At 39.0% G+C, this 19673-nt stretch overlaps 1 protein-coding gene across 1 annotated transcript; it reads right to left on the bottom strand.

Annotated features, from left to right (window-relative positions):
• Positions 1–13988: 13988 nt before the first annotated feature.
• LOC116593545 (olfactory receptor 8S1-like) lies at positions 13989–14921 on the bottom strand. The gene has a single exon (XM_032347839.1). The coding sequence runs from the start codon at positions 14919–14921 to the stop codon at positions 13989–13991; it is 933 nt and encodes a 310-aa protein (XP_032203730.1).
• Positions 14922–19673: the final 4752 nt, after the last annotated feature.

Below are 19673 nucleotides of genomic sequence, written 5' to 3'. Positions count from 1 at the left end.
CAGACAAAAGGTTGATACCCAGGATCTATAAAGAACTCCTCAAACTCAACACACACAAAACAGGCAAACATATCAAAAAATAGGCAGAAGATATGGACAGACACTTCTTCAATCAAGACATACAAATGGCTATCAGACACATGAAAAAATGTTCATCATCATTAGCCCTCAGGGAGATTCAAATTAAAACCACATTGAGATATCACCTTACACCAGTTAGAATGGCCAAAATTAACAAAACAGGAAACAACATGTGTTGGAGAGGATGTGGAGAAAGGGGAACCCTCTTCCACTGTTGGTGGGAATGCAAGTTGGTGCAGCCTCTTTGAAGAACAGTGTGGAGATTCCTCAAGAAATTAAAAATAGAACTTCCCTATGACCCTGCCATTGCACTCTTGGGTATTTACCCCAAGGATACAGATGTCGTGAAAAGAAGGGCCATCTGTACCCCAATGTTTATAGCAGCAATGGCCACCATCGCCAAACTATGGAAAGAACCAAGATGCCCTTCAATGGATGAATGTATAAGGAAGATGTGGTCCATATACACTATGGAGTATTATGCCTCCATCAGAAAGGATGAATACCCAACTTTTGTAGCAACATGGACGGGACTGGAAGAGATTACGCTGAGTGAAATAAGTCAAGCAGAGAGAGTCAATTATCATATGGTTTCACTTATTTGTGGAGCATAACAAATATCATGGAGGACAAGGGGTGTTAGGGAGGAGAAGGGAGTTGGGGTAAATTGGAAGGGGAGGTGAACCATGAGAGACTATGGACTCTGAAAAACAATCTGAGGGGTTTGAAGTGGCAGGGGGGGTGGTAGGTTGGGGTACCAGGTGGTGGGTATTATAGAGGGCATGGATTGCTTGGAGCACTGGGTGTGGTGAAAAAATAATGAATACTGTTTTTCTGAAAATAAATAAATTGATAGCTGTAATTAAAAAATAAAAAAGAAAAAAATAACAATAAGAATAAAGAATGAGCAAATTTAAATTCATGGAGCTTGCTTGGATGTAGAATTAAGGAACTACTAGTTTGGTGTATGTGTTATGTGTGAACTTTTGTTAGTTTAGAGGGAATTGATCAGAAACAGATTGGGCCAAGTGTATTTGGTCCCCATAAAGCAATGAGAACTTACTCGTAAGTAAGTATGTTGTATATGACTCATGTATATATATGTTTGTATATAAAGTGCATACTTTGTATTTTGCAAACATGTGATTGGTATGTCTGTGTTTCTGAATGGTTTGTGAAATTTCCCCCAAAGTTTTCAATCCAAATACAAAAAGGGCCAAACATAAAAGGGAACCTGAGCTGCCGACGAGTTAAATATCACCTAACAGTATGACAAAATAAATAGAAATAAATAAGTTTGAGTAAATAAAGTTAAATAAAAAACTATTGAAATAGATAACATTTTGGAGATTTGGAATAAAGTAAAAATTCTCCCTGGCATAGTGAAATTGACCCAGAGATCAATACAAGAAAGAGAAATAGAAAAGTTTCCAAATATATTTCTAAATGTGCACAGGTTAAAAGAGACACTGCAAAAGAAATTCGAAAATATTCTGAATTGAAAGAAAATGAAAACAATATATCAAAATTTGTGAGATGTAGCTACAACAGTGCTAAAAGGGACAAGAAATATTTTAATACATTTATTAGGAAAAAAAAATTGGAATTCAATTTTCTAAGCTTGCACCTCAAGAAGCTTGGAAAAAGCCAGCAAATTATACACAGAGAAAGTGGAAAGAGGAAAATAATCAAGAGTGGTAAACATAAAATAGAAAGCAGATATACAATGGAGAAAATAAGCAAAGTCAAAGTTGATTTCTTGAGATTAATATAAATGATAAACTTGCAGCCCTGACCCCTCCCAAATTAGTGATACCTGAAATGAAAAGGAAGAATTACTACAATCTTATAGGCATTAAAAAGTTGTCAGAAGGATATTATGCACAAATTTACCAAATCCTCTTGAAAATATCAGTAGCAAACACTTACATTAAATATATAAATTCCTTGAGAAACACAACCTAACAATTCTAACATAAGAGGAAATATAAGATTTGATTACTCCAATATCCGTTAAATGAATTAAACATGTAATTACAAAATTTTACATAAAGCAAACTCCAGCCTACATGGCTTAATTGGTGAAGAAATGTTACCAATTTTACACACAAATTCATTTAGAGAATAAAGATAGTGGGAGGAATTCTCAACTTGATTCGTGAAGTCAGTAATAACTCTGATACTAAAATCTGACAAGAACTTGAAAATAGTCCAAATAATTATCATGAACATGGGTGAAAAAAAATTACAAACAAAATATAGCAAATATGGTCAAACAATTTATTTTCTTTATTTTTTAAAAAAGATTTTATTTATTTATTAGACAGAGAGAGAGAGCACAAGTAGGCCGAAGAGGAGATGCAGGGAAAGGCATAAGCAGACTCCCTACTGAGCAGGGAGCCTGACATGGGGTTCCATTCCAGGATCCCAGGATCATGATCTGAGCTGAAGGCAGATGCTTAACCGATTGAGCCACCCAGGTGCCCAAGTCAAAAAATTTATTAAAAAAAAAATGTCATAATGAAGAGGGTTTCATTTTGGCAATGTGAAATTCATCGCTATTATAACAATAACAGCAAGAACAACCACAAAAACACAAAACAGAAAATAACAAGTGTTGGTGAGGATGTGGAGAAACTGAAATCCTTGCTTGTTGCTGATATGAATCTAAAATGGTGTAGCCACTGGGAAGACAGTATGATGGTTCCTCAAAAAATTAAACACAGAGGGCACCTGGGTGGCTCAGTGGGTTAAGCCGCTGCCTTCCACTCAGGTCATGATCTCAGGGTCCTGAGACCGAGTCCCGCGTCGGGCTCTCTGCTCGGCAGGGAGCCTGCTTCCTTCTCTCTCTCTGCCTGCCTCTATGCCTACTTGTGATCTCTCTCTGTCAAATAAATAAATAAAATCTTAAAAAAAAAATTAAACACAGAATTATCATGTGGTCCAGCAATTCCACCTGAGTATATACCCAAAGTAATTAAAAACAAAGACTCAAGCAAGTATTTGTACACAACTATTCAAAGCAGCATTATTATTCACAATAGACCAAAAGTTGGCAACAACACAAACCCAACCAAAACAAATAGATGAATGGAAACCAAAACATGAAATGAAAAATTATTCAGATAAAAGTTTGTTCAGACTTAAAAAGGAAGGAAATGCTGATATATGCTACAACATGGACAAACTTTGATGACATTATGTTAGGTAAACCAAACCAGACACAATTATGTGATTCCACTTACATAAGGTACCTAGAGTAATCAAATTCATAGAAACAGAAAGTAGAATGGTGGTTTCTAGGGACTAGGGGAAGGAGAAATGAGAGTTAGTGTTTAATAAGTACTGAGTTTCAGTTTGGGAAGATGAAAATGTTCTGAAGATGGATGATACTCTCAATATTGTAGCCTCAACTGGTGAAATTCCAGATTGCAAATGGAACAAATCATTCTCAAAGAACGTTCTTGGCAATTATGAAATTCTGGACAGTGAAAATCTGGCTGAAGGTGAGAGGGCTGACAGAGAGCTGAGTTTACCAGGACAGTTGCTATGGTCCAAAGGTAGCTGATAGACTCAGAGAGAACCATCCTCACAACATAAAAATAACCTCAGTTAGAGCAAGACTCCAAACTGGACCTTATCAAAACTCACCCACAATATTCCAGTCTTTGCAGAAGATCTTATTTTGGAAATGACCTTTTTTTCTAGAGCTTTATTCCTTTCCTAAATACTATAAATAATAAAGGTACTTCTATGGAAAGTTAAAAAATCATACTTGCAAATACTGATAAAAAATTAAAATAGCTAAAAATAAATTTCCATAAGATAACAAAAACTGTATCTATTCATTACAAACCAACTTTATCAAATAAGTATTACTCTAGAGACGAAAGAGATGACTGCATTGGGAAATAAATTAACATGTAATGTTAATTGGCTTAAACAGAAAATTTACATAATAACAGATAAATAAAAATATTCAATAAAATTTCAAAACCATTTCTGACACTATGTCTATGTATAAAAAACTAGAGGGTTACTTCCTCCATAGGACTTCCAAAGACTTTTCTCAACCACCATGATGTGCTTTATGTTCCAGTTATAAGCCACCAAAATACAGGTGAGATAGCTTAGTCTCAGAGAAATCAAAACTTCTTCTGAGGAGAGGTGTTCCACACCTCTTTGATTACATAGTCCAAAACAAGCTGCCTGACCTGCTCAAGAACAGAAACCAAGATAACAGAAACTAGGTGCTGCAGGCCACCAATCTGTACATTTTCTATAAACAATGCTGACAAACTGACCCAGGGTTTCCCCTAGTATGTTTTGAACTTAGCACAGATGGGATTAAGGAGGGTGATAAACACAGGATAATGTATGGAAGTGTTGAACTACTATACTGTACACCTGAAACTACTGTAACATGTTATGTTAACTAACTAGAATTAAAATAAAAACGTAAAAAAGGAAACATAAGCTGAAAAAATAACTTAGCCCAGAAATACACCAATCACACATTAATATATTCCTTTCAGCTTTGACTAAGGGTCAGCACTTTCGCCCCATCCCTGGAAAAAAGACAGGGTTGTAACATTCTAGCCAGAATTAACTTTGGACTTATGCACTGTGTATTATTAATATATTTGAAAATTCTCTTATACTTGAGGTAATTTACATTTGTGGTAGGTGGTATGAGTCATTACTGACAGCTCACCATTTATGAACACCCTCTCTAAATGTTGATGATTTCTATATCATGAGTCCTGCCTTCTTAAATTGTAATATAAAAACTACATTATCTAACCTCCTTTGAAATGAGGGTGGAAGATTCCATCAACACTTTGACTCAGAAATGAAGATGATGGAAAATGACTGGGTACAAGGCGTTACTTTTCTAGCAGAGATAGTGTGTCAGAAATACTTGATCCCCCAAAGAGTCAGTCCTTTGGATAATTTCACTCCTTGAGTGGGGAGAGAATGTGTGTGACTTTTGGAAGATGGTGAAGGTAAGGGATGCTATTTCCTTGATTAGATAATGTTATAAAGTGAAGTAAAGGGTTTTTGCAGAGGTAATTAAGGTCCAAAATCACTTGATTTTGAATTAATCAAAAGGAGGATTATCTTGGGAGAGTCTGACTTCATCAGCCATTAAAAAAGGACTTGTTCGAGGTAAAAAAAAAAAAAAAGGACTTGATACTTTTGTGCAGAGAGATGCTCTCTCACTAGCATTTAGGAAGTAAAATGCCGTGTCGAGAGGGCCTTTACACGGCCATGCAGAGTGGAAATGCAGGTGATTCAAGAGCTGAGGGCAGCCAAAAGGAGCTGACGGTGGCTATCAGTGACTAAGAATCCAGGGCCCTCCATTGTAAAGTTGCAAGGAGATGAGTTCTCCCCAAAACTTGAGTGTACTTGCAAGAGGACTCTTATCTAGTAGAACCTATAGATGGGAAGGCAGTATGGTCAACAGTACAAGTGTAATGGAGGACTCAGTTGTGACCTCACTCTTGACCCACAGAAACTGAGATTGTATAATTGTGATATGATAAATGTATATTGTGTTAAGCAGATAAGTTTGTGGTAGTATGTCTTACTGCAAGAGAAAACTAAATATGTGTTGGCAGGAGAGGTAAAATTCTGGAGATGGTAGTGGGGATGGCATCTTTAAAAAATTTTTAAAAATTATTTTGGGGAACTTGGGTGGTTCAGTCAGTTGGGCATCTGGTTTTGGCTCAGGTCATGATCCTGGGGTCCTGGGATTGAGCCCCGCATTGGGCTCCCTGCTCGGTGGGAAACCTGCTTCTCCCTCTCCCACTCTCTGCTTGTGTTCCCTGCTTGTGTTCCCTCTCTTGCTATGTTTTTCTGTCAAATAAATAAAAAAAATCTTAAAAATTTTAAAAATTAATTAACTATTTATATTTAAATTCAATTAGCTTAATAGTAGGTCATTAGTTTCAGATGTAGAGCTCAGCAATTCATCAGTTGCATGAAGTAGCCAGTACTCATCACTTCATGTGCCCCTCTTTTTTTTCTTTTTTATTAATTCAATTTTATTAAACAATAATACACTGAGATTTCAGGAGACAAGGTGGCGGGGAAGTAGGAGGAGGCGCCCTTTCAACCTGTACCCTAAAGCGAGCTGATTACCTTCCAAAGAACTCCGATCACTCATGAAATCAGCACGAGATCAGAATTATACACGTCTGGATCTCTACTGGAGCAGAAGACGCCAGTGGGCAGGTAAAGTGGAGTGGGAAAGTCGGACTGATATCGGAAAATAAACAAAAGGGGGAGGGAGCCACCATAGACGAACCATTGGAAAGTAATATCCCAATATGAGAGTGCCCTGCTTCTGGGGACCAGAATTAACTCTGGAGTCTGGTAGAAAGCACTCAAAAAGAGCAAAGGGTCACCGGGGAGCGGGGAGAGTCATGGGAATTGGGTTTTAGGGACTGGGGGCTTAAGTCCCCAGACCCAGGACAGCCACCCCTGGCACAGAGCCAGAGAGAGTGCTGCGGAGAAACCAAGTCTTGGTCCCCAAGCCACCAGCACGCCTGAGAGCTTGTGGGGCATGGGAGCCTCACCAGCCAACAGAAGCACAACCTTTTTGCAGTCCCCACATGAGTGCCCTGCCATGCTATCAGAGTCCAAGTTGCGCCCCGCACCCTCCCCGAGAGAGGTGCACACAGGCACCAGCCTGGTGCTCTCAACCTGGAAAGACCAGGCACTCCCAGCCCCCAGCCAGGGCCAGCCGGGGGAGTGGGGGGAAACTCAGTGTGGGATCACCACTTGGAACTTCTCTGGCAGTCTGGAGCTGCCCAGACAGCTGCCTCTGCCATGGTTTTGGTACAAGCAAAAAATCCTGGCGTCCCCAGGGACCGCGACTGGGAACCTGCTCTGCCAGCGGCCAAGGGGGGATTTATTTGGGCTCTGCAGCCAGACTGAGGCTTCTCTCTGAGAGGGAGGTCAGGGTGCAGTTTGCTTTCCTCTAAACCTACAAAAACCATCAAAAGCGTTCAAGGTGAAAGAGAAAAACAAAAGTGAACAAACATAAAAACCTCCAGAGAATAAAAGCCTGAAAAAATCAGTTTCCCCAGAGCCCACCCCCTTGAGGGGGGCGGGAGGACTTAACTCAGAGAACATCATTGACTGAAAACCCACGTGGCAGGCCCCTCCCCCAGAAAACCAACCAGGAAAGGAAAAAAAAAAACACAAAAAACAAGAGAACAACCACCACTACTTCATAGGACAACTTTTAATTCGTTCCCACTATTCTGGCTCACTTTTTTTTATATAGATAATTTTTTAATCTATTTACCATCACAGTGAGCTGTCCAGTACATCAAATTCCATAATAACCTTCTGACCTGAACTTTTTGATACATACACCTGTTTTCCTTTAGCATTTCTATTTTTTAAATTTCTTTTTTTTTTATTTTAGTTTAGTTTAGTCTAGTTTATTCCTTTTTTAAATTTTTATTTTCTAATATTCATATAGAGTTAAACTTTAAGGTAATCCCCTTTCCCCACAATGCTACCCCTATAGGTAAACCAATTTTTAATCCCACTTTATCTTAGGGTAGTTGAGCCCTTTAACAAGATATCAAGATACATCCAGGAAGATTCAAAACCACCTTCCTCGCCCACACTGAGAATTTATAACCACACTCCCATCTTTTTCTTCCACTAGTGTTTGTGTTTTTGTGTTTGTCCTGATAGTATATAAATCTTACACTTGGGGTTCTTTTTGATGAGGTTCTTCCTTTATTTGCATATATATATATAATTTTTTTCTCTTGGCATATACTTTTATCAGTCTTTCTGTTGTCTGTTTTTGTTTGTATAGTTCATAAATCTTACCTTGGGGCCCATTTGGGCTGAACCTTCTCTTTTATCTTCCCTTTCTTTCCTGTCTCTCTCTCTTTTTTCTTTTTTCTCTCATTTGGGTGGGGAACCCTGATTGCTCAGAAGCGTTCCAGGGTGCACCTTGACTGCACCACGGTCGATATATCCAGCTACATCTGTTCAGCCATCTCTCACCAAAATGACTAGGAGGAGGAATGCCCAACAGAAGAAAAATACAGAGGATGGGCCTTCTGCAACAGAGCTAACGGCTATCAACATAGACAATATGTCGGAAAGAGAATTCAGGCTAACAATTATCCAGGCAATAGCTAGGTTGGAGAAAGCCATGAATGACCAAACGGAATTGATTAGGGCTGAACTGAAAGCGACCAGAGATCATGTTTTCAATGTTAGGGAAGAGCTGAAAGCTACCAGGGATGAACTTCACAATGCTCTCAATGAGTTCCAATCTAATCTAAATTCTCTCAAAGTGAGGGTAACTGAGACAGTAGATAGAATTAGTGATCTGGAGGACAAACAGATAGAGAGAAAGGATCAGGAGGAAGCCTGGAACAAACACCTTAGAAGCCACGAAAACAGAATCAGGGAAATAATGATGCCATGAAACGTTCCAACGTCAGAATTATTGGAATCCCTGAAGGGGAGGAGAAAGAAAGAAGTCTAGAAGATATAGTGGAACAAGTTCTTCATGAAAATTTTCCCAATCTCGTGAATGGAATCAGCATTCATGTAGGAGAGGCTGAACGGTCTCCACCCAAGATTATAGATTCCAGAAAAACATCAAGGCACCTGATAGTCAAATTGAGGAATCATAATTGTAGATATAATCTCTTGAAAGCTGCTAGGACAAAGAGGCTCCTTACTTACAGAGGAAAGCCCAGCAGAATAACATCAGACCTGTCCACAGAGACCTGGCAAGCCAGAAAGGGCTGGCAAGATATATTCAGGGCACGAAATGAGAAGAACATGCAGCCAAAAATACTTTATCCAGGAAGACTGACATTCAAAATGGACGGAGAGATAAAGAGTTTCCAAGACCGGCAAGGCTTAAAAGACTATGCAACCACCAAGCTGACACTGCAAGAAATATTAAGGGGGGTTCTATAAAAGAGGAAAAAATCCCTAGAATATCATTGAGCAGAAATATATAGACAATCTACAGAAAAAAAAACTTCAAAGGTAACACGATGTCAATAAAAATGTATCTATCAATAATCACTCTCAATGTGAATGGCCTAAATGCACCCATAAAATGGCACAGGGTTGCAGATTGGATAAAACTACAGCACCCATCCATATGTTGTCTACAAGAGACCCATTCTGAACCTAAAGATACACCCAGACTGAAAGTGAAGGGATGGAGAAGCATCTTTCATGCCAGTGGGCCTCAAAAGAAGGCCAGGGTAGTGATTCTTATATCAGACAAATTAGATTTTAAACTAAAGACTGTAGTCAGAGATGCAGAAGGAAACTACATCATTCGTAAAGGGACTATCCACCAAGATGATCTAACAATTGTAAATCTCTATGCCCCCAATATGGAGCAGCCAATTACATAAGAAAACTGTTAATCGAGATAAAGAGTCATATTGATATGCATACACTAATTGTAGGAGATCTTAACACACCTCTCTCAGAAATAGACAGATCATCGAAGCAGAAAATCAATAAAGAAACAAGAGCATTGAATGACACGTTGGACCAGATAGACCTCATAGATATATTCAGAACATTCCACCCTAAAACAACAGAATACTCATTCTTCTCGAGTGCACATGGAACCTCTTCCAGAATAGACCACATACTGGGTCACAAATCAGGACTCAACCAATACCAAAAGACTGAGATTATTCCCTGCACATTCTCAGATCACAATGCTTTGAAACTGGAGCTCAATCACAAGGAAAAGTTCAGAAGGAACTCAAACACGTGGAAGCTAAAGACCACCTTGCTTAAGAATGCTTGGATCAACCAGGAGATCAAAGAAGAACTGAAACAATTCATGGAAACCAATGAGAATGAAGACACTTCAGTCCAAAACCTATGAGATATAGCAAAGGTGGTCCAAAGGGGGAAATACATAGCCATCCAAGCCTCCCTCAAAAAAATTGAAAAATCCAGAACACACCAGATGTCTCTACATCTTAAAGAACTGGAGAGTCAACAACAAATCAAACCAACTCCACACATAAGAAGGGAAATCATCAAGATTAGAGCTGAGGTCAATGAAGTAGAAACCAGAGATACAGTACAATGTATCAATGAAACAAGAAGCTAGTTTTTTGTAAGAATCAATAAGATCGATAAACCACTGGCCATGCTAATCCAAAAGAAAAGAGAGAAAGCCCAAATTCATAAAATTATGAATGAAAAGGGAGAGATCACAACTAACACCAAGGAAGTAGAAACAATCATCAGAAGTTATTACCAAAAGTTATATGCCAATAAGCTAAGCAACCTAGATGAAATGGATGCATCCCTGGAAAACTATAAACTCCCAAAAGTGAACCAGGAAGAAATTGACAACCTGAATAGACCGATATCTAGTAACGAGATTGAAGCAGTGATGAAAAACCTCCCAAAAAACAAGAGCCCAGGACCTGATGGATTCCCTGGGGAATTCTACCAAAAGTTCAAAGAAGAAATAACACCTATTCTCCTGAAGCTGTTTCAAAAAATTGAAGCAGAAGGAAAATTTCCAGACTCTTTCTATGAAGCCAGCATTACCTTGACCCTACCAAAAAGGAGAATTCAGACCAATTTCACTGATGAATATGGATGCTAAGATTATCAACATGATCCTAGCCAACAGGATCCAACAGCACATTAAAAAGATTATCCACCATGACCAGGTGGGATTCGTCCCTGGGCTACAAGGATGGTTCAACATTCGCCAATCAATCAATGTGATACAACAAATTAATAAGAGAAGAGAGAAGAACCACATGGTCCTCTCAATTGATGCAGAAAAAGCATTTAACAAAATCCAGCATCCGTTCCTGATTAAAATGCTTCAGGGGTACCAGGTGGTGGGTATTATAGAGGGCACATTGCATGGAGCACTGGGTGTGGTGAAAAAATAATGATACCGTTATGCTGAAAATAAATAAATGAAAAAAATAAAACGCTTCAAAGGATAGGGATAGAGGGAACATTCCTGAACTTCAAAAAATTTATCTATTTAAAGACCCACAGCAAATATCATCCTCAATGGGAAAAAGCTTGCAGCCTTCCTGTTGAGATCAGGAACGCGACAAGGATGCCCACTCTCACCACTCTTGTTCAGCATAGTATTGGAAGTCCTAGCAACAGCAATCAGACAACAAAGAGAAATAAAAGGTATCCAAATTGTCAATGAAGAAGTCAAACTCTCTCTCTTCACAGATGACATGATTCTTTATATGGAAAACCCAAAAGATTCCACCCCCAAACTACTAGAACTCATACAGCAATTCAGCAACGTGGCAGGATACAAAGTCAATGTACAAAAATCAGTGGCTTTCTTATACACTAGCAATGAAAATACAGGAAGGGAAATTAGAGAATCGATTCCATTTACTATAGCACCAAGAACCATAAGATACCTGGGAATAAACCTAACCAAAGAGGCAAAGGATCTGTACTCAAGGAACTACAGAACACTCATGAAAGAAATTGAAGAAGACACAAAAAGATGGAAGACCATTCCATGCTCTTGGATCGGAAGAATAAACATTGTTAAAATGTCTCTACTGCCTAGAGCAATCTATACTTTTAATGCCATTCCGATCAAAATTCCACCGGTATTCAAAGAGCTGGAGCAAATAATCCAAAAATTTGTATGGAATCACAAGAGACCCTGAATCGCTAAGGAAATGTTGAAAAACAAAAATAAAACTGGGGGCATCACGTTACCTGATTTCAAGCTGTACTACAAAGCTGTGATCACCAAGACAGCATGGTACTGGCATAAAAATACACATAGATCAGTGGAACAGAGTAGAGAACCCAGATATGGACCCTCAACTCTATGGGAAAATAATCTTCAACAAAACAGGAAAAAATATACAATGGAAAAAAGGCAGTCTCTTCAATCAATGGTGCTGGGATAACTGGGCAGCTATATGTAGAAGAATGAAAATCGACCATTCTCTTACACCGTACACAAAGATAAACTCGAAATGGATAAAAGACCTCAACGTGACACAGGAATCCATCAGAATCCTAGAGGAGAACATAGGCAGTAACCTCTTCAATATCAGCCACAGCAACTTCTTTCAAGATATATCGCCAAAGGCAAAGGAAACAAAAGCCAAAATAAACTTCTGGGACTTCATCAAAATCAAAAGCTTCTGCACAGCAAAGGAAACAGTTAACAAAACAAAGAGGCAACTCACGGAATGGGAGAAGATATTTGCAAATGACAGTAGAGACAAAAGGTTGATATCCAGGATCTATAAAGAACTCCTCAAACTCAACACACACAAAACAGACCATCATATCAAAAAATGGGCAGAAGACATGAACAGACAATTCTCCAATGAAGACATACAAATGGCTATCAGACACATAAAAAAATGTTCATCATCACTAGCCATCAGGGAGATTCAAATTAAAACCACATTGAGATACTACCTTACACCAGTTAGAATGGCCAAAATTAGCAAGACAGGAAACAACATGTGTTGGAGGGGATGTGGAGAGAGGGGAACCCTCCTACACTGTTGGTGGGAATGCAAGTTGGTGTAGCCTCTTTGGAGAACAGTGTGGAGATTCCTCAAGAAATTAAAAATAGAACTTCCCTATGACCCTGCCATTGCACTCCTGGGTATTTACTCCAAAGATACAGATGTCATGAAAAGAAGGGCTATCTGTACCCCAATGTTTATAACAGCAATGGCCATGGTCACCAAACTGTGGAAAGAACCAAGATGCCCTTCAATGGACGAATGGATAAGGAATATGTGGTCCATATACACTAGGGAGTATTATGCCTCCATCAGAAAGGATGAATACCCAACTTTTGTAGCAACATGGACAGGACTGGAAGAGATTATGCTGAGTGAAGTAAGTCAAGCAGAGAGGGTCAATTATCATATGGTTTCTCTTATTTGTGGAGCATAACAAATAGCATGGAGGACATGGAAAGTTAGAGAGGAGAAGGGAGTTGGGGGAAATTGGAAGGGGAGGTGAACCATGAGAGACTATGGACTCTGAAAAACAATCTGAGGGGTTTGAAGTGGCGGGGGGGTGGGAGGTTGGGGGAACCAGGTGGTGGGTATTATAGAGGGCATGGATTCCATCGAGCACTGGGTGTGGTGAAATAATAAAGAATACTGTTATGCTGAAAATAAATAAAAAATAAATAAAAAATAATATTTGCTTTCTTTGTTAATCTATATGTATTTTATTTTGTTTTTAGTTATTGTTATGATCAGAACATGTATTCACACATATATGCAAGAAATTATACATATATGAATGAGCATATGTAAGGATTCCATAGAAAGATTATAGAAAGAAACAACAGGCTTTGGGAAGCTTGTTGAATCTGTACTGCCGCAATATATGAACTCACTTTCTTCAGCATCTTCAGTTCCTTTTGCCTATATCCAAGGACCACTCAGTTGAAGTTTGTTATTTTCCTTCCACTTAGCTGAAGTCTATTACTACTTTCACACACCCACCAGAATCTTCACTTAAGAGTAAAGTATGGCTTTCATTGTCTTTTCCTAAACTAAATTACTAATAATAACTGAATATATACATATTTTACTAATAAGAAGATCAAAGTAAATATTTGGGGAGTACATGAGAATGATGAATCAACACTTTAATGACCACATTTTCTGAATTGAGACACTTATTTAACCCATGTTTCCTTCTATTTAGACCAAAGTAACAACTTTCTAATACCTCTATGTTCTTTCTTTTGCACTGCTTGCTTATCTCATAACATCTGACATAATATAGACCTAGAAAGTTTTTATTAAAGTCAACTAACACACTGTGTGGCTAGTATCATATTATCCCGATTTTCTATTGTCCTCTAGCTTCTCTTTTTTTCACCTGGAACATAGCAAATAATTTCCCAGTGTCCTCACAGCTGCCTTCACCTCCTTGTTCTTGAGGCTGTAGATGAGAGGATTCAGCATGGGGGTGATCACACTATATTGCACAGAGAAGATCAGCTCTAGGGGGGATCCTGAGGTTGGCATGAGATAGCGGAGTAACCCTGAGCAATAAAAGAAGATCACTGTCGTAAGGTGAGAGGAGCAGGTAGAGAAGGCCTTCTTTCTACCTGAGGTGGAGCTGATTCTCAGGATGGTAAAGACAATGCAGGCATAGGATGAGATGATTGGGAAGAAGGTCCCAAACCCATGAAGTAGGGTGGAGCAGAACAGCACTATGAGGTTGGTGGAGATATCAGAGCAAGACAGGGGAAAGAGGGAGGGTACCTCACAGCTGTAGTGTCTGATGATATGGCTCTCACAGAAGTCCATGTTGGTAGCTAGGAGGATGTTGATAAGTGCGTTACTAAGCCCCAAGCCCCATGAGCCCAACACAAGTTGCACACAAAGCTCTTTCCTCATCATCTGTCCATAGAGCAGAGGGTGGCAGATGGCGGCGTAGCGGTCATAGGCCATCACTGAGAGAAGAAAGCCCTCAGTCCCTGCAGTGATAAACACAAAGAAACTTTGAGCCAGGCAACTCCTTACTGAGATGGTTTTTATCTCTGATAGGAGGTCTCTCAGCATCCTGGGCACAGTAACAGAAGATAAGCAAAGATCTAGGAAAGAGAGGTGACTGAGGAAAAAATACATGGGTGTGTGGAGGTGAGAGTCAGCTCTGATCACCAGCAGCATCATCAGGTTCCCCAAGATGGTCAGGAGGTAAATGTTCAGGAACAGCACAAAGAGCAGAGTCTGCACCTGGGGGTTTGTAGACAGCCCAAGAAGGAGGAATTCAGTGATGGTACTGTGGTTCCCCAAGGCCATTTATGAAGGGCTGTTTCCTAAAAATTACATGAAAAATCATGGCAGTGAAGTTTCTTCCATCCTCCAGTCAGATTTTACCTGGCATTGATTCACTCTTATTATCACTATTAATCAGCAAATAAATATTTGACTTCTACACTAGGCCACTAGTTTTATGTCACTCACTTTAAAGGTAATGGGGAAAAGGCATGGTCTCTTTTGTTAAAGGTCCCACTTCAGTGAGATATGTATGTAAAGACAGGCAATTAGAAACCATGGGATGGTGCAATGGCAGTTCTAAAGATCAGTTTTGGAAGATTCAGTAATGAGTTAATACTGAGTTATGTGGACCAAGATTTTAAGAAAATGAAACTTCCTCTAAGGAGACGTGTAAATTGAGAGACAATTATGCTCAAAGGTCAAGAATTAAGGAAACTCAATAGTTCTTCATAGCTCTACCTTAGAGTATGAGTGAGCAGCATAGGTAGTCACAGTTAAGCATCAGCCCAGTTCATCCCAGCTCTGCTGCTAATTAACTGTGAGACTTTGTACAAATGACTTAGCTGTTCTGGACCTCAGTTTTCCTGTCTGTAAAGTGAGGTCATAACAGTACCAATCTTATACAGTTTTTGCAAGTATAAATGTGATATATGTAAAGTATTTGGAAAAATATCTACACAGAAAGCTCATTTTTTTTAACCAGTGTCATTACCATGGGCTACAACTGTAGGATGAAGTCAGATAGTAACTCACTCTTAGAGGATGTTGCACTATCAGGAATTAAGGTTTTGCTGCAACAATCACTGAACTTGTTGTTTCCTAAAGGCCTAAAGGAGGTGTAAGAGATCACTAAGGTAGCTTAACATTGACATTTTGAAATCATTTTGGTATGGTTCCCTTCCAAAGCTTAATTATTTTACAATCTCAAGGGCAATTTCCCTCAGAAGGGGAGGGTATTGTGACTGTTTTCAAAAAGAAGAGCTGCGGTACATGAGACAGGAAGTATTAGGGACTCTGGGTGTATGGTACTTGAACTTACATTATTTTCTGGGATAGTTGCATATCTCAGTTGGGCAGAGAATTCTGGAAAAAGAAGAAACAAAGTATGTGAATGAAAATCATGCCAGCGCCCAAAGGAACAGCTAGGAAAGGAGACCCTCTGCAGAACAACACTCTCTGAAAAATTCCTCTAGACAGGGTAGGACAGGGAAAGTGTAAGAGAAGAAGATCATGAACGTATCTTCTCAGTTCTGTGACAGCTTGTGCTTGACAGGGCTCCTATGTTGTTGAAATCATCAGTTGCTTCTGACCCCTGCCTCAAAGGAAGTAGATCTCACCTTTGTTTCTTCAGTCTGGACGTCAGCTTATAAATATTCTGTCCTGTATATATCATAGTTGTGTTCCTCTGTAATCTTGATCCTTAAATACTTTCTCAGAGTCTAAGTTCCAAGTCCCATTTTCAACCCCAGATATTGTTCCACTTTTTTCTAAGACTCTGTATCTAGTTTTCTAAGACTCTGCATCTAGTTTTTAACATCAGGGAGAATAGTTAAACAATGTTATCTATGTTCTAGGGCCTAGAGCCTATCCTTTAAGCAACACTCAGGATTCTCCATGGTGTCCTAGCCTGATTCCTGGTTTTGTATAATTGTGGCTGATAATGCAAGGTCTAACCCAGACTTAATTACCCATAAGGGTGACTCCTGCATCCTTACTTATCAATTCTTCACCCATGATGTCAGAAGCAAGGCCCTTCCTAGAACCCAAATCTTGATTACCTGTAAATTCTCTCTAGTAAGACAATCTGATGCCCAAGAAGGCTATAGGAGTGTGATTTAAATCCAGTTTCAAAGAAGATGAGTGCAGCAGAAAATGTAGTTGCTACACCCTCAGACATGGTTAAATTCATAAAATATTATTAATAACTAGATGTATTACTAGATCCTGAACTAAATATATCAAATAATCACAGGACAATTGCTTCTTTCAAATGATCTCAAATGCCTTCATCCTGGTGCCTCTTCATCTGGATTTCCACATGTTCTTTTATAACATGCTCAGCCACTCAGTCAGTTATCTGGTCTAACTAATCCTCAGAACAGCTGTGTTTAGACACCCTGAGCAATAAATTCCTGACTGAGAAGCTCAGGGGAATGACAACTCTGGTATTCCCAGTACTCATAATTTGAAGTCAATTTTGTAGTTGAGAACTTTAGCACCTGTATTCAAGAATGTAAGCAAGTTTATTTGCAAATAACATATCTGATAAAGATTTAGTATCCAAAATCTATAAAGAACGTATCAAACTCAACACCCAAAAAACAAATAATCCAGAAATGGACAGAAGACACAAGGTGGTGGGTATTAGGGAGGGCACGTATTGCATGGAGCACTGGTTGTGGTGCAAAAACAATGAATACTGAATGCTGAAAAGGAATAAAAAAAATTAAAATTAAAAAAAAAATGAAGACATGAATAGACATATTTCCAGAGAAAACAAACAGATGACTTACAGAAAAGATGCTCAACATCACTCATAATTAGGGAAATACAATTTCAAACCATGATGAGATACAACTCTGTGAGTGTGGCTAACATTAACAACACAAGAAACAACAGGTGTTGGCAAGGATTTGGAGAAAGGGGAACCCTCTTGCATTGTTAGTGGGAATGCAAACTGGTGTAACCACTCTGGAGAATAGTTTGGAGGTTCCTCAAAAAGTTAAAAATAGAAAAAAAAAAAGAAAAATAAAAGGTATCCAAATTGTCAATGAAGAAGTCAAACTCTCTCTTCACAGATGACATGATTCTTTATATGGAAAACCCAAAAGACTCCACCCCCAAACTACTAGAACTCATACAGCAATTCAGCAATGTGGCAGGATACAAAGTCAATGTACAGAAATCAGTGGCTTTCTTATACACTAGCAATGAAGATACAGAAAGGGAAATTAGAGAATCGATTCCATTTACTATAGCACCAAGAACCATAAGATACCTGGGAATAAACCTAACCAAAGAGGCAAAGGATCTGTACTCAAGGAACTACAGAGCACTCATGAAAGAAATTGAAGAAGACGCAAAAAGATGGAAGACCATTCCATACTCTTGGATCGGAAGAATAAACATTGTTAAAATGTCTCTACTGCCTAGAGCAATCTATACTTTTAATGCCATTCTGATCAAAATTCCACCAGTATTTTTCAAAGAGCTGGCGCAAATAATCCAAAAATTTGTACGGAATTAGAAAAGACCCTGAATCGCTAAGGAAATGTTGAAAAACAAAAATAAAACTGGGGGCATCACATTACCTGATTTCAAGCTGTACTACAAAGCTGTGATCACCAAGACAGCATGGTACTGGCATAAATACAGACACGTAGACCAGTGGAAGAGAGTGGAGAGCCCAGATATGGACCCTCAACTCTATGGGCAAATAATCTTTGACAAAACAGGAAAAAATATACAACGGAAAAAAGACAGTCTCTTCAATAAATGGTGCTGGCGAAACTGGACAGCTATATGTAGAAGAATGAAACTCGACCATTCTCTTACACCATACACAAAGATAAACTCGAAATGGATAAAAGACCTCAACGTGAGACAGGAATCCATCAGAACCCTAGAGGAGAATATAGGCAGTCACCTCTTCGATATCAACCACAGCAACTTCTTTCAAGATATGTCTCCAAAGGCAAAGGAAACAAATGTAAAGATGAACTTTTAGGACTTCATCAAGATCAAAAGCTTCTGCACAGCAAAGGAAACAGTTAACAAAACAAAGAGGCAACTCACGGAATGGGAGAAGATATTTGAAAATGACAGTACAGACAAAAGGTTGATATCCAGGATCTATAAAGAACTCCTCGAACTCAACACACACAAAACAGACAATCATATCAAAAAATGGGTAGAAGACATGAACAGACCCTTCTCCAATGAAGACATACAAATGGCTATCAGACACATGAAAAAATGTTCATCATCACTAGCCATCAGGGAGATTGAAATTAAAACCACATTGAGATACTACCTTACACTAGTTAGAATGGCCAAAATTAACAAGACAGGAAACAACATGTGTTGGAGGAGATGTGGAGAAAGGGGAACCCTCCTACACTGTTGGTGGGAATGCAAGTTGGTGTAGCCTCTTTGGAGAACAGTGTGGAGATTCCTCAAGAATTTAAAAATAGAGCTTCCCTATGACCCTGCCATTGCACTACTAGGTATTTACCCCAAGGATACAGATGTCGTGAAAAGAAGGGCCATCTGTACCCCAATGTTTATAGCAGCAATGGCCACGGTTGCCAAATTGTGGAAAGAACCAAGATGCCCTTCAACGGACAAATGGAAAAAGAAGATGTGGTCCATATACACTATTCAGTATTATGCCTCCATCAGAAAGGATGAATACCCAACTTTTGTAGCAACATGGACAGGACTGGAAGAGATTATGCTGAGTGAAATAAGTCAAGCAGAGAGAGTCAATTATCATATGGTTTCACTTATTTGTGGAACATAACAAATAGCATGGAGGACAAGGGGAGATGGAGAGGAGAATGAAGTTGAGGGAAATTGGAGGGAGAGGTGAACCATGAGAGACTATGGACGCTGAAAAACAATCTGAGGGTTTTGAAAGCGTGGTGGGGGGATGGGAGGTTGGGGGAACCAGGTGGTGGGTATTAGAGAGGGCACGGATTTCATGGAGCACTGGGTGTGGTGCAAAAGAATGAATACTGTTACGCTGAAAAAAAAATAAATTAAAAAATTATT

Source organism: Mustela erminea, chromosome 6 (genome assembly GCF_009829155.1).
Source record: "Mustela erminea isolate mMusErm1 chromosome 6, mMusErm1.Pri, whole genome shotgun sequence".
Lineage (NCBI taxonomy): Eukaryota > Metazoa > Chordata > Mammalia > Carnivora > Mustelidae > Mustela > Mustela erminea.
Note: the sequence above shows the minus strand (reverse complement) of the source record. Positions and strands in the feature narration are given on the sequence as shown.

Excerpts from the sequence above, each read along its gene's own strand:
- LOC116593545 (XM_032347839.1), bottom strand. The coding sequence starts at position 14,921 with ATGGCCTTGGGGAACCACAGTACCATCACTGAATTCCTCCTTCTTGGG.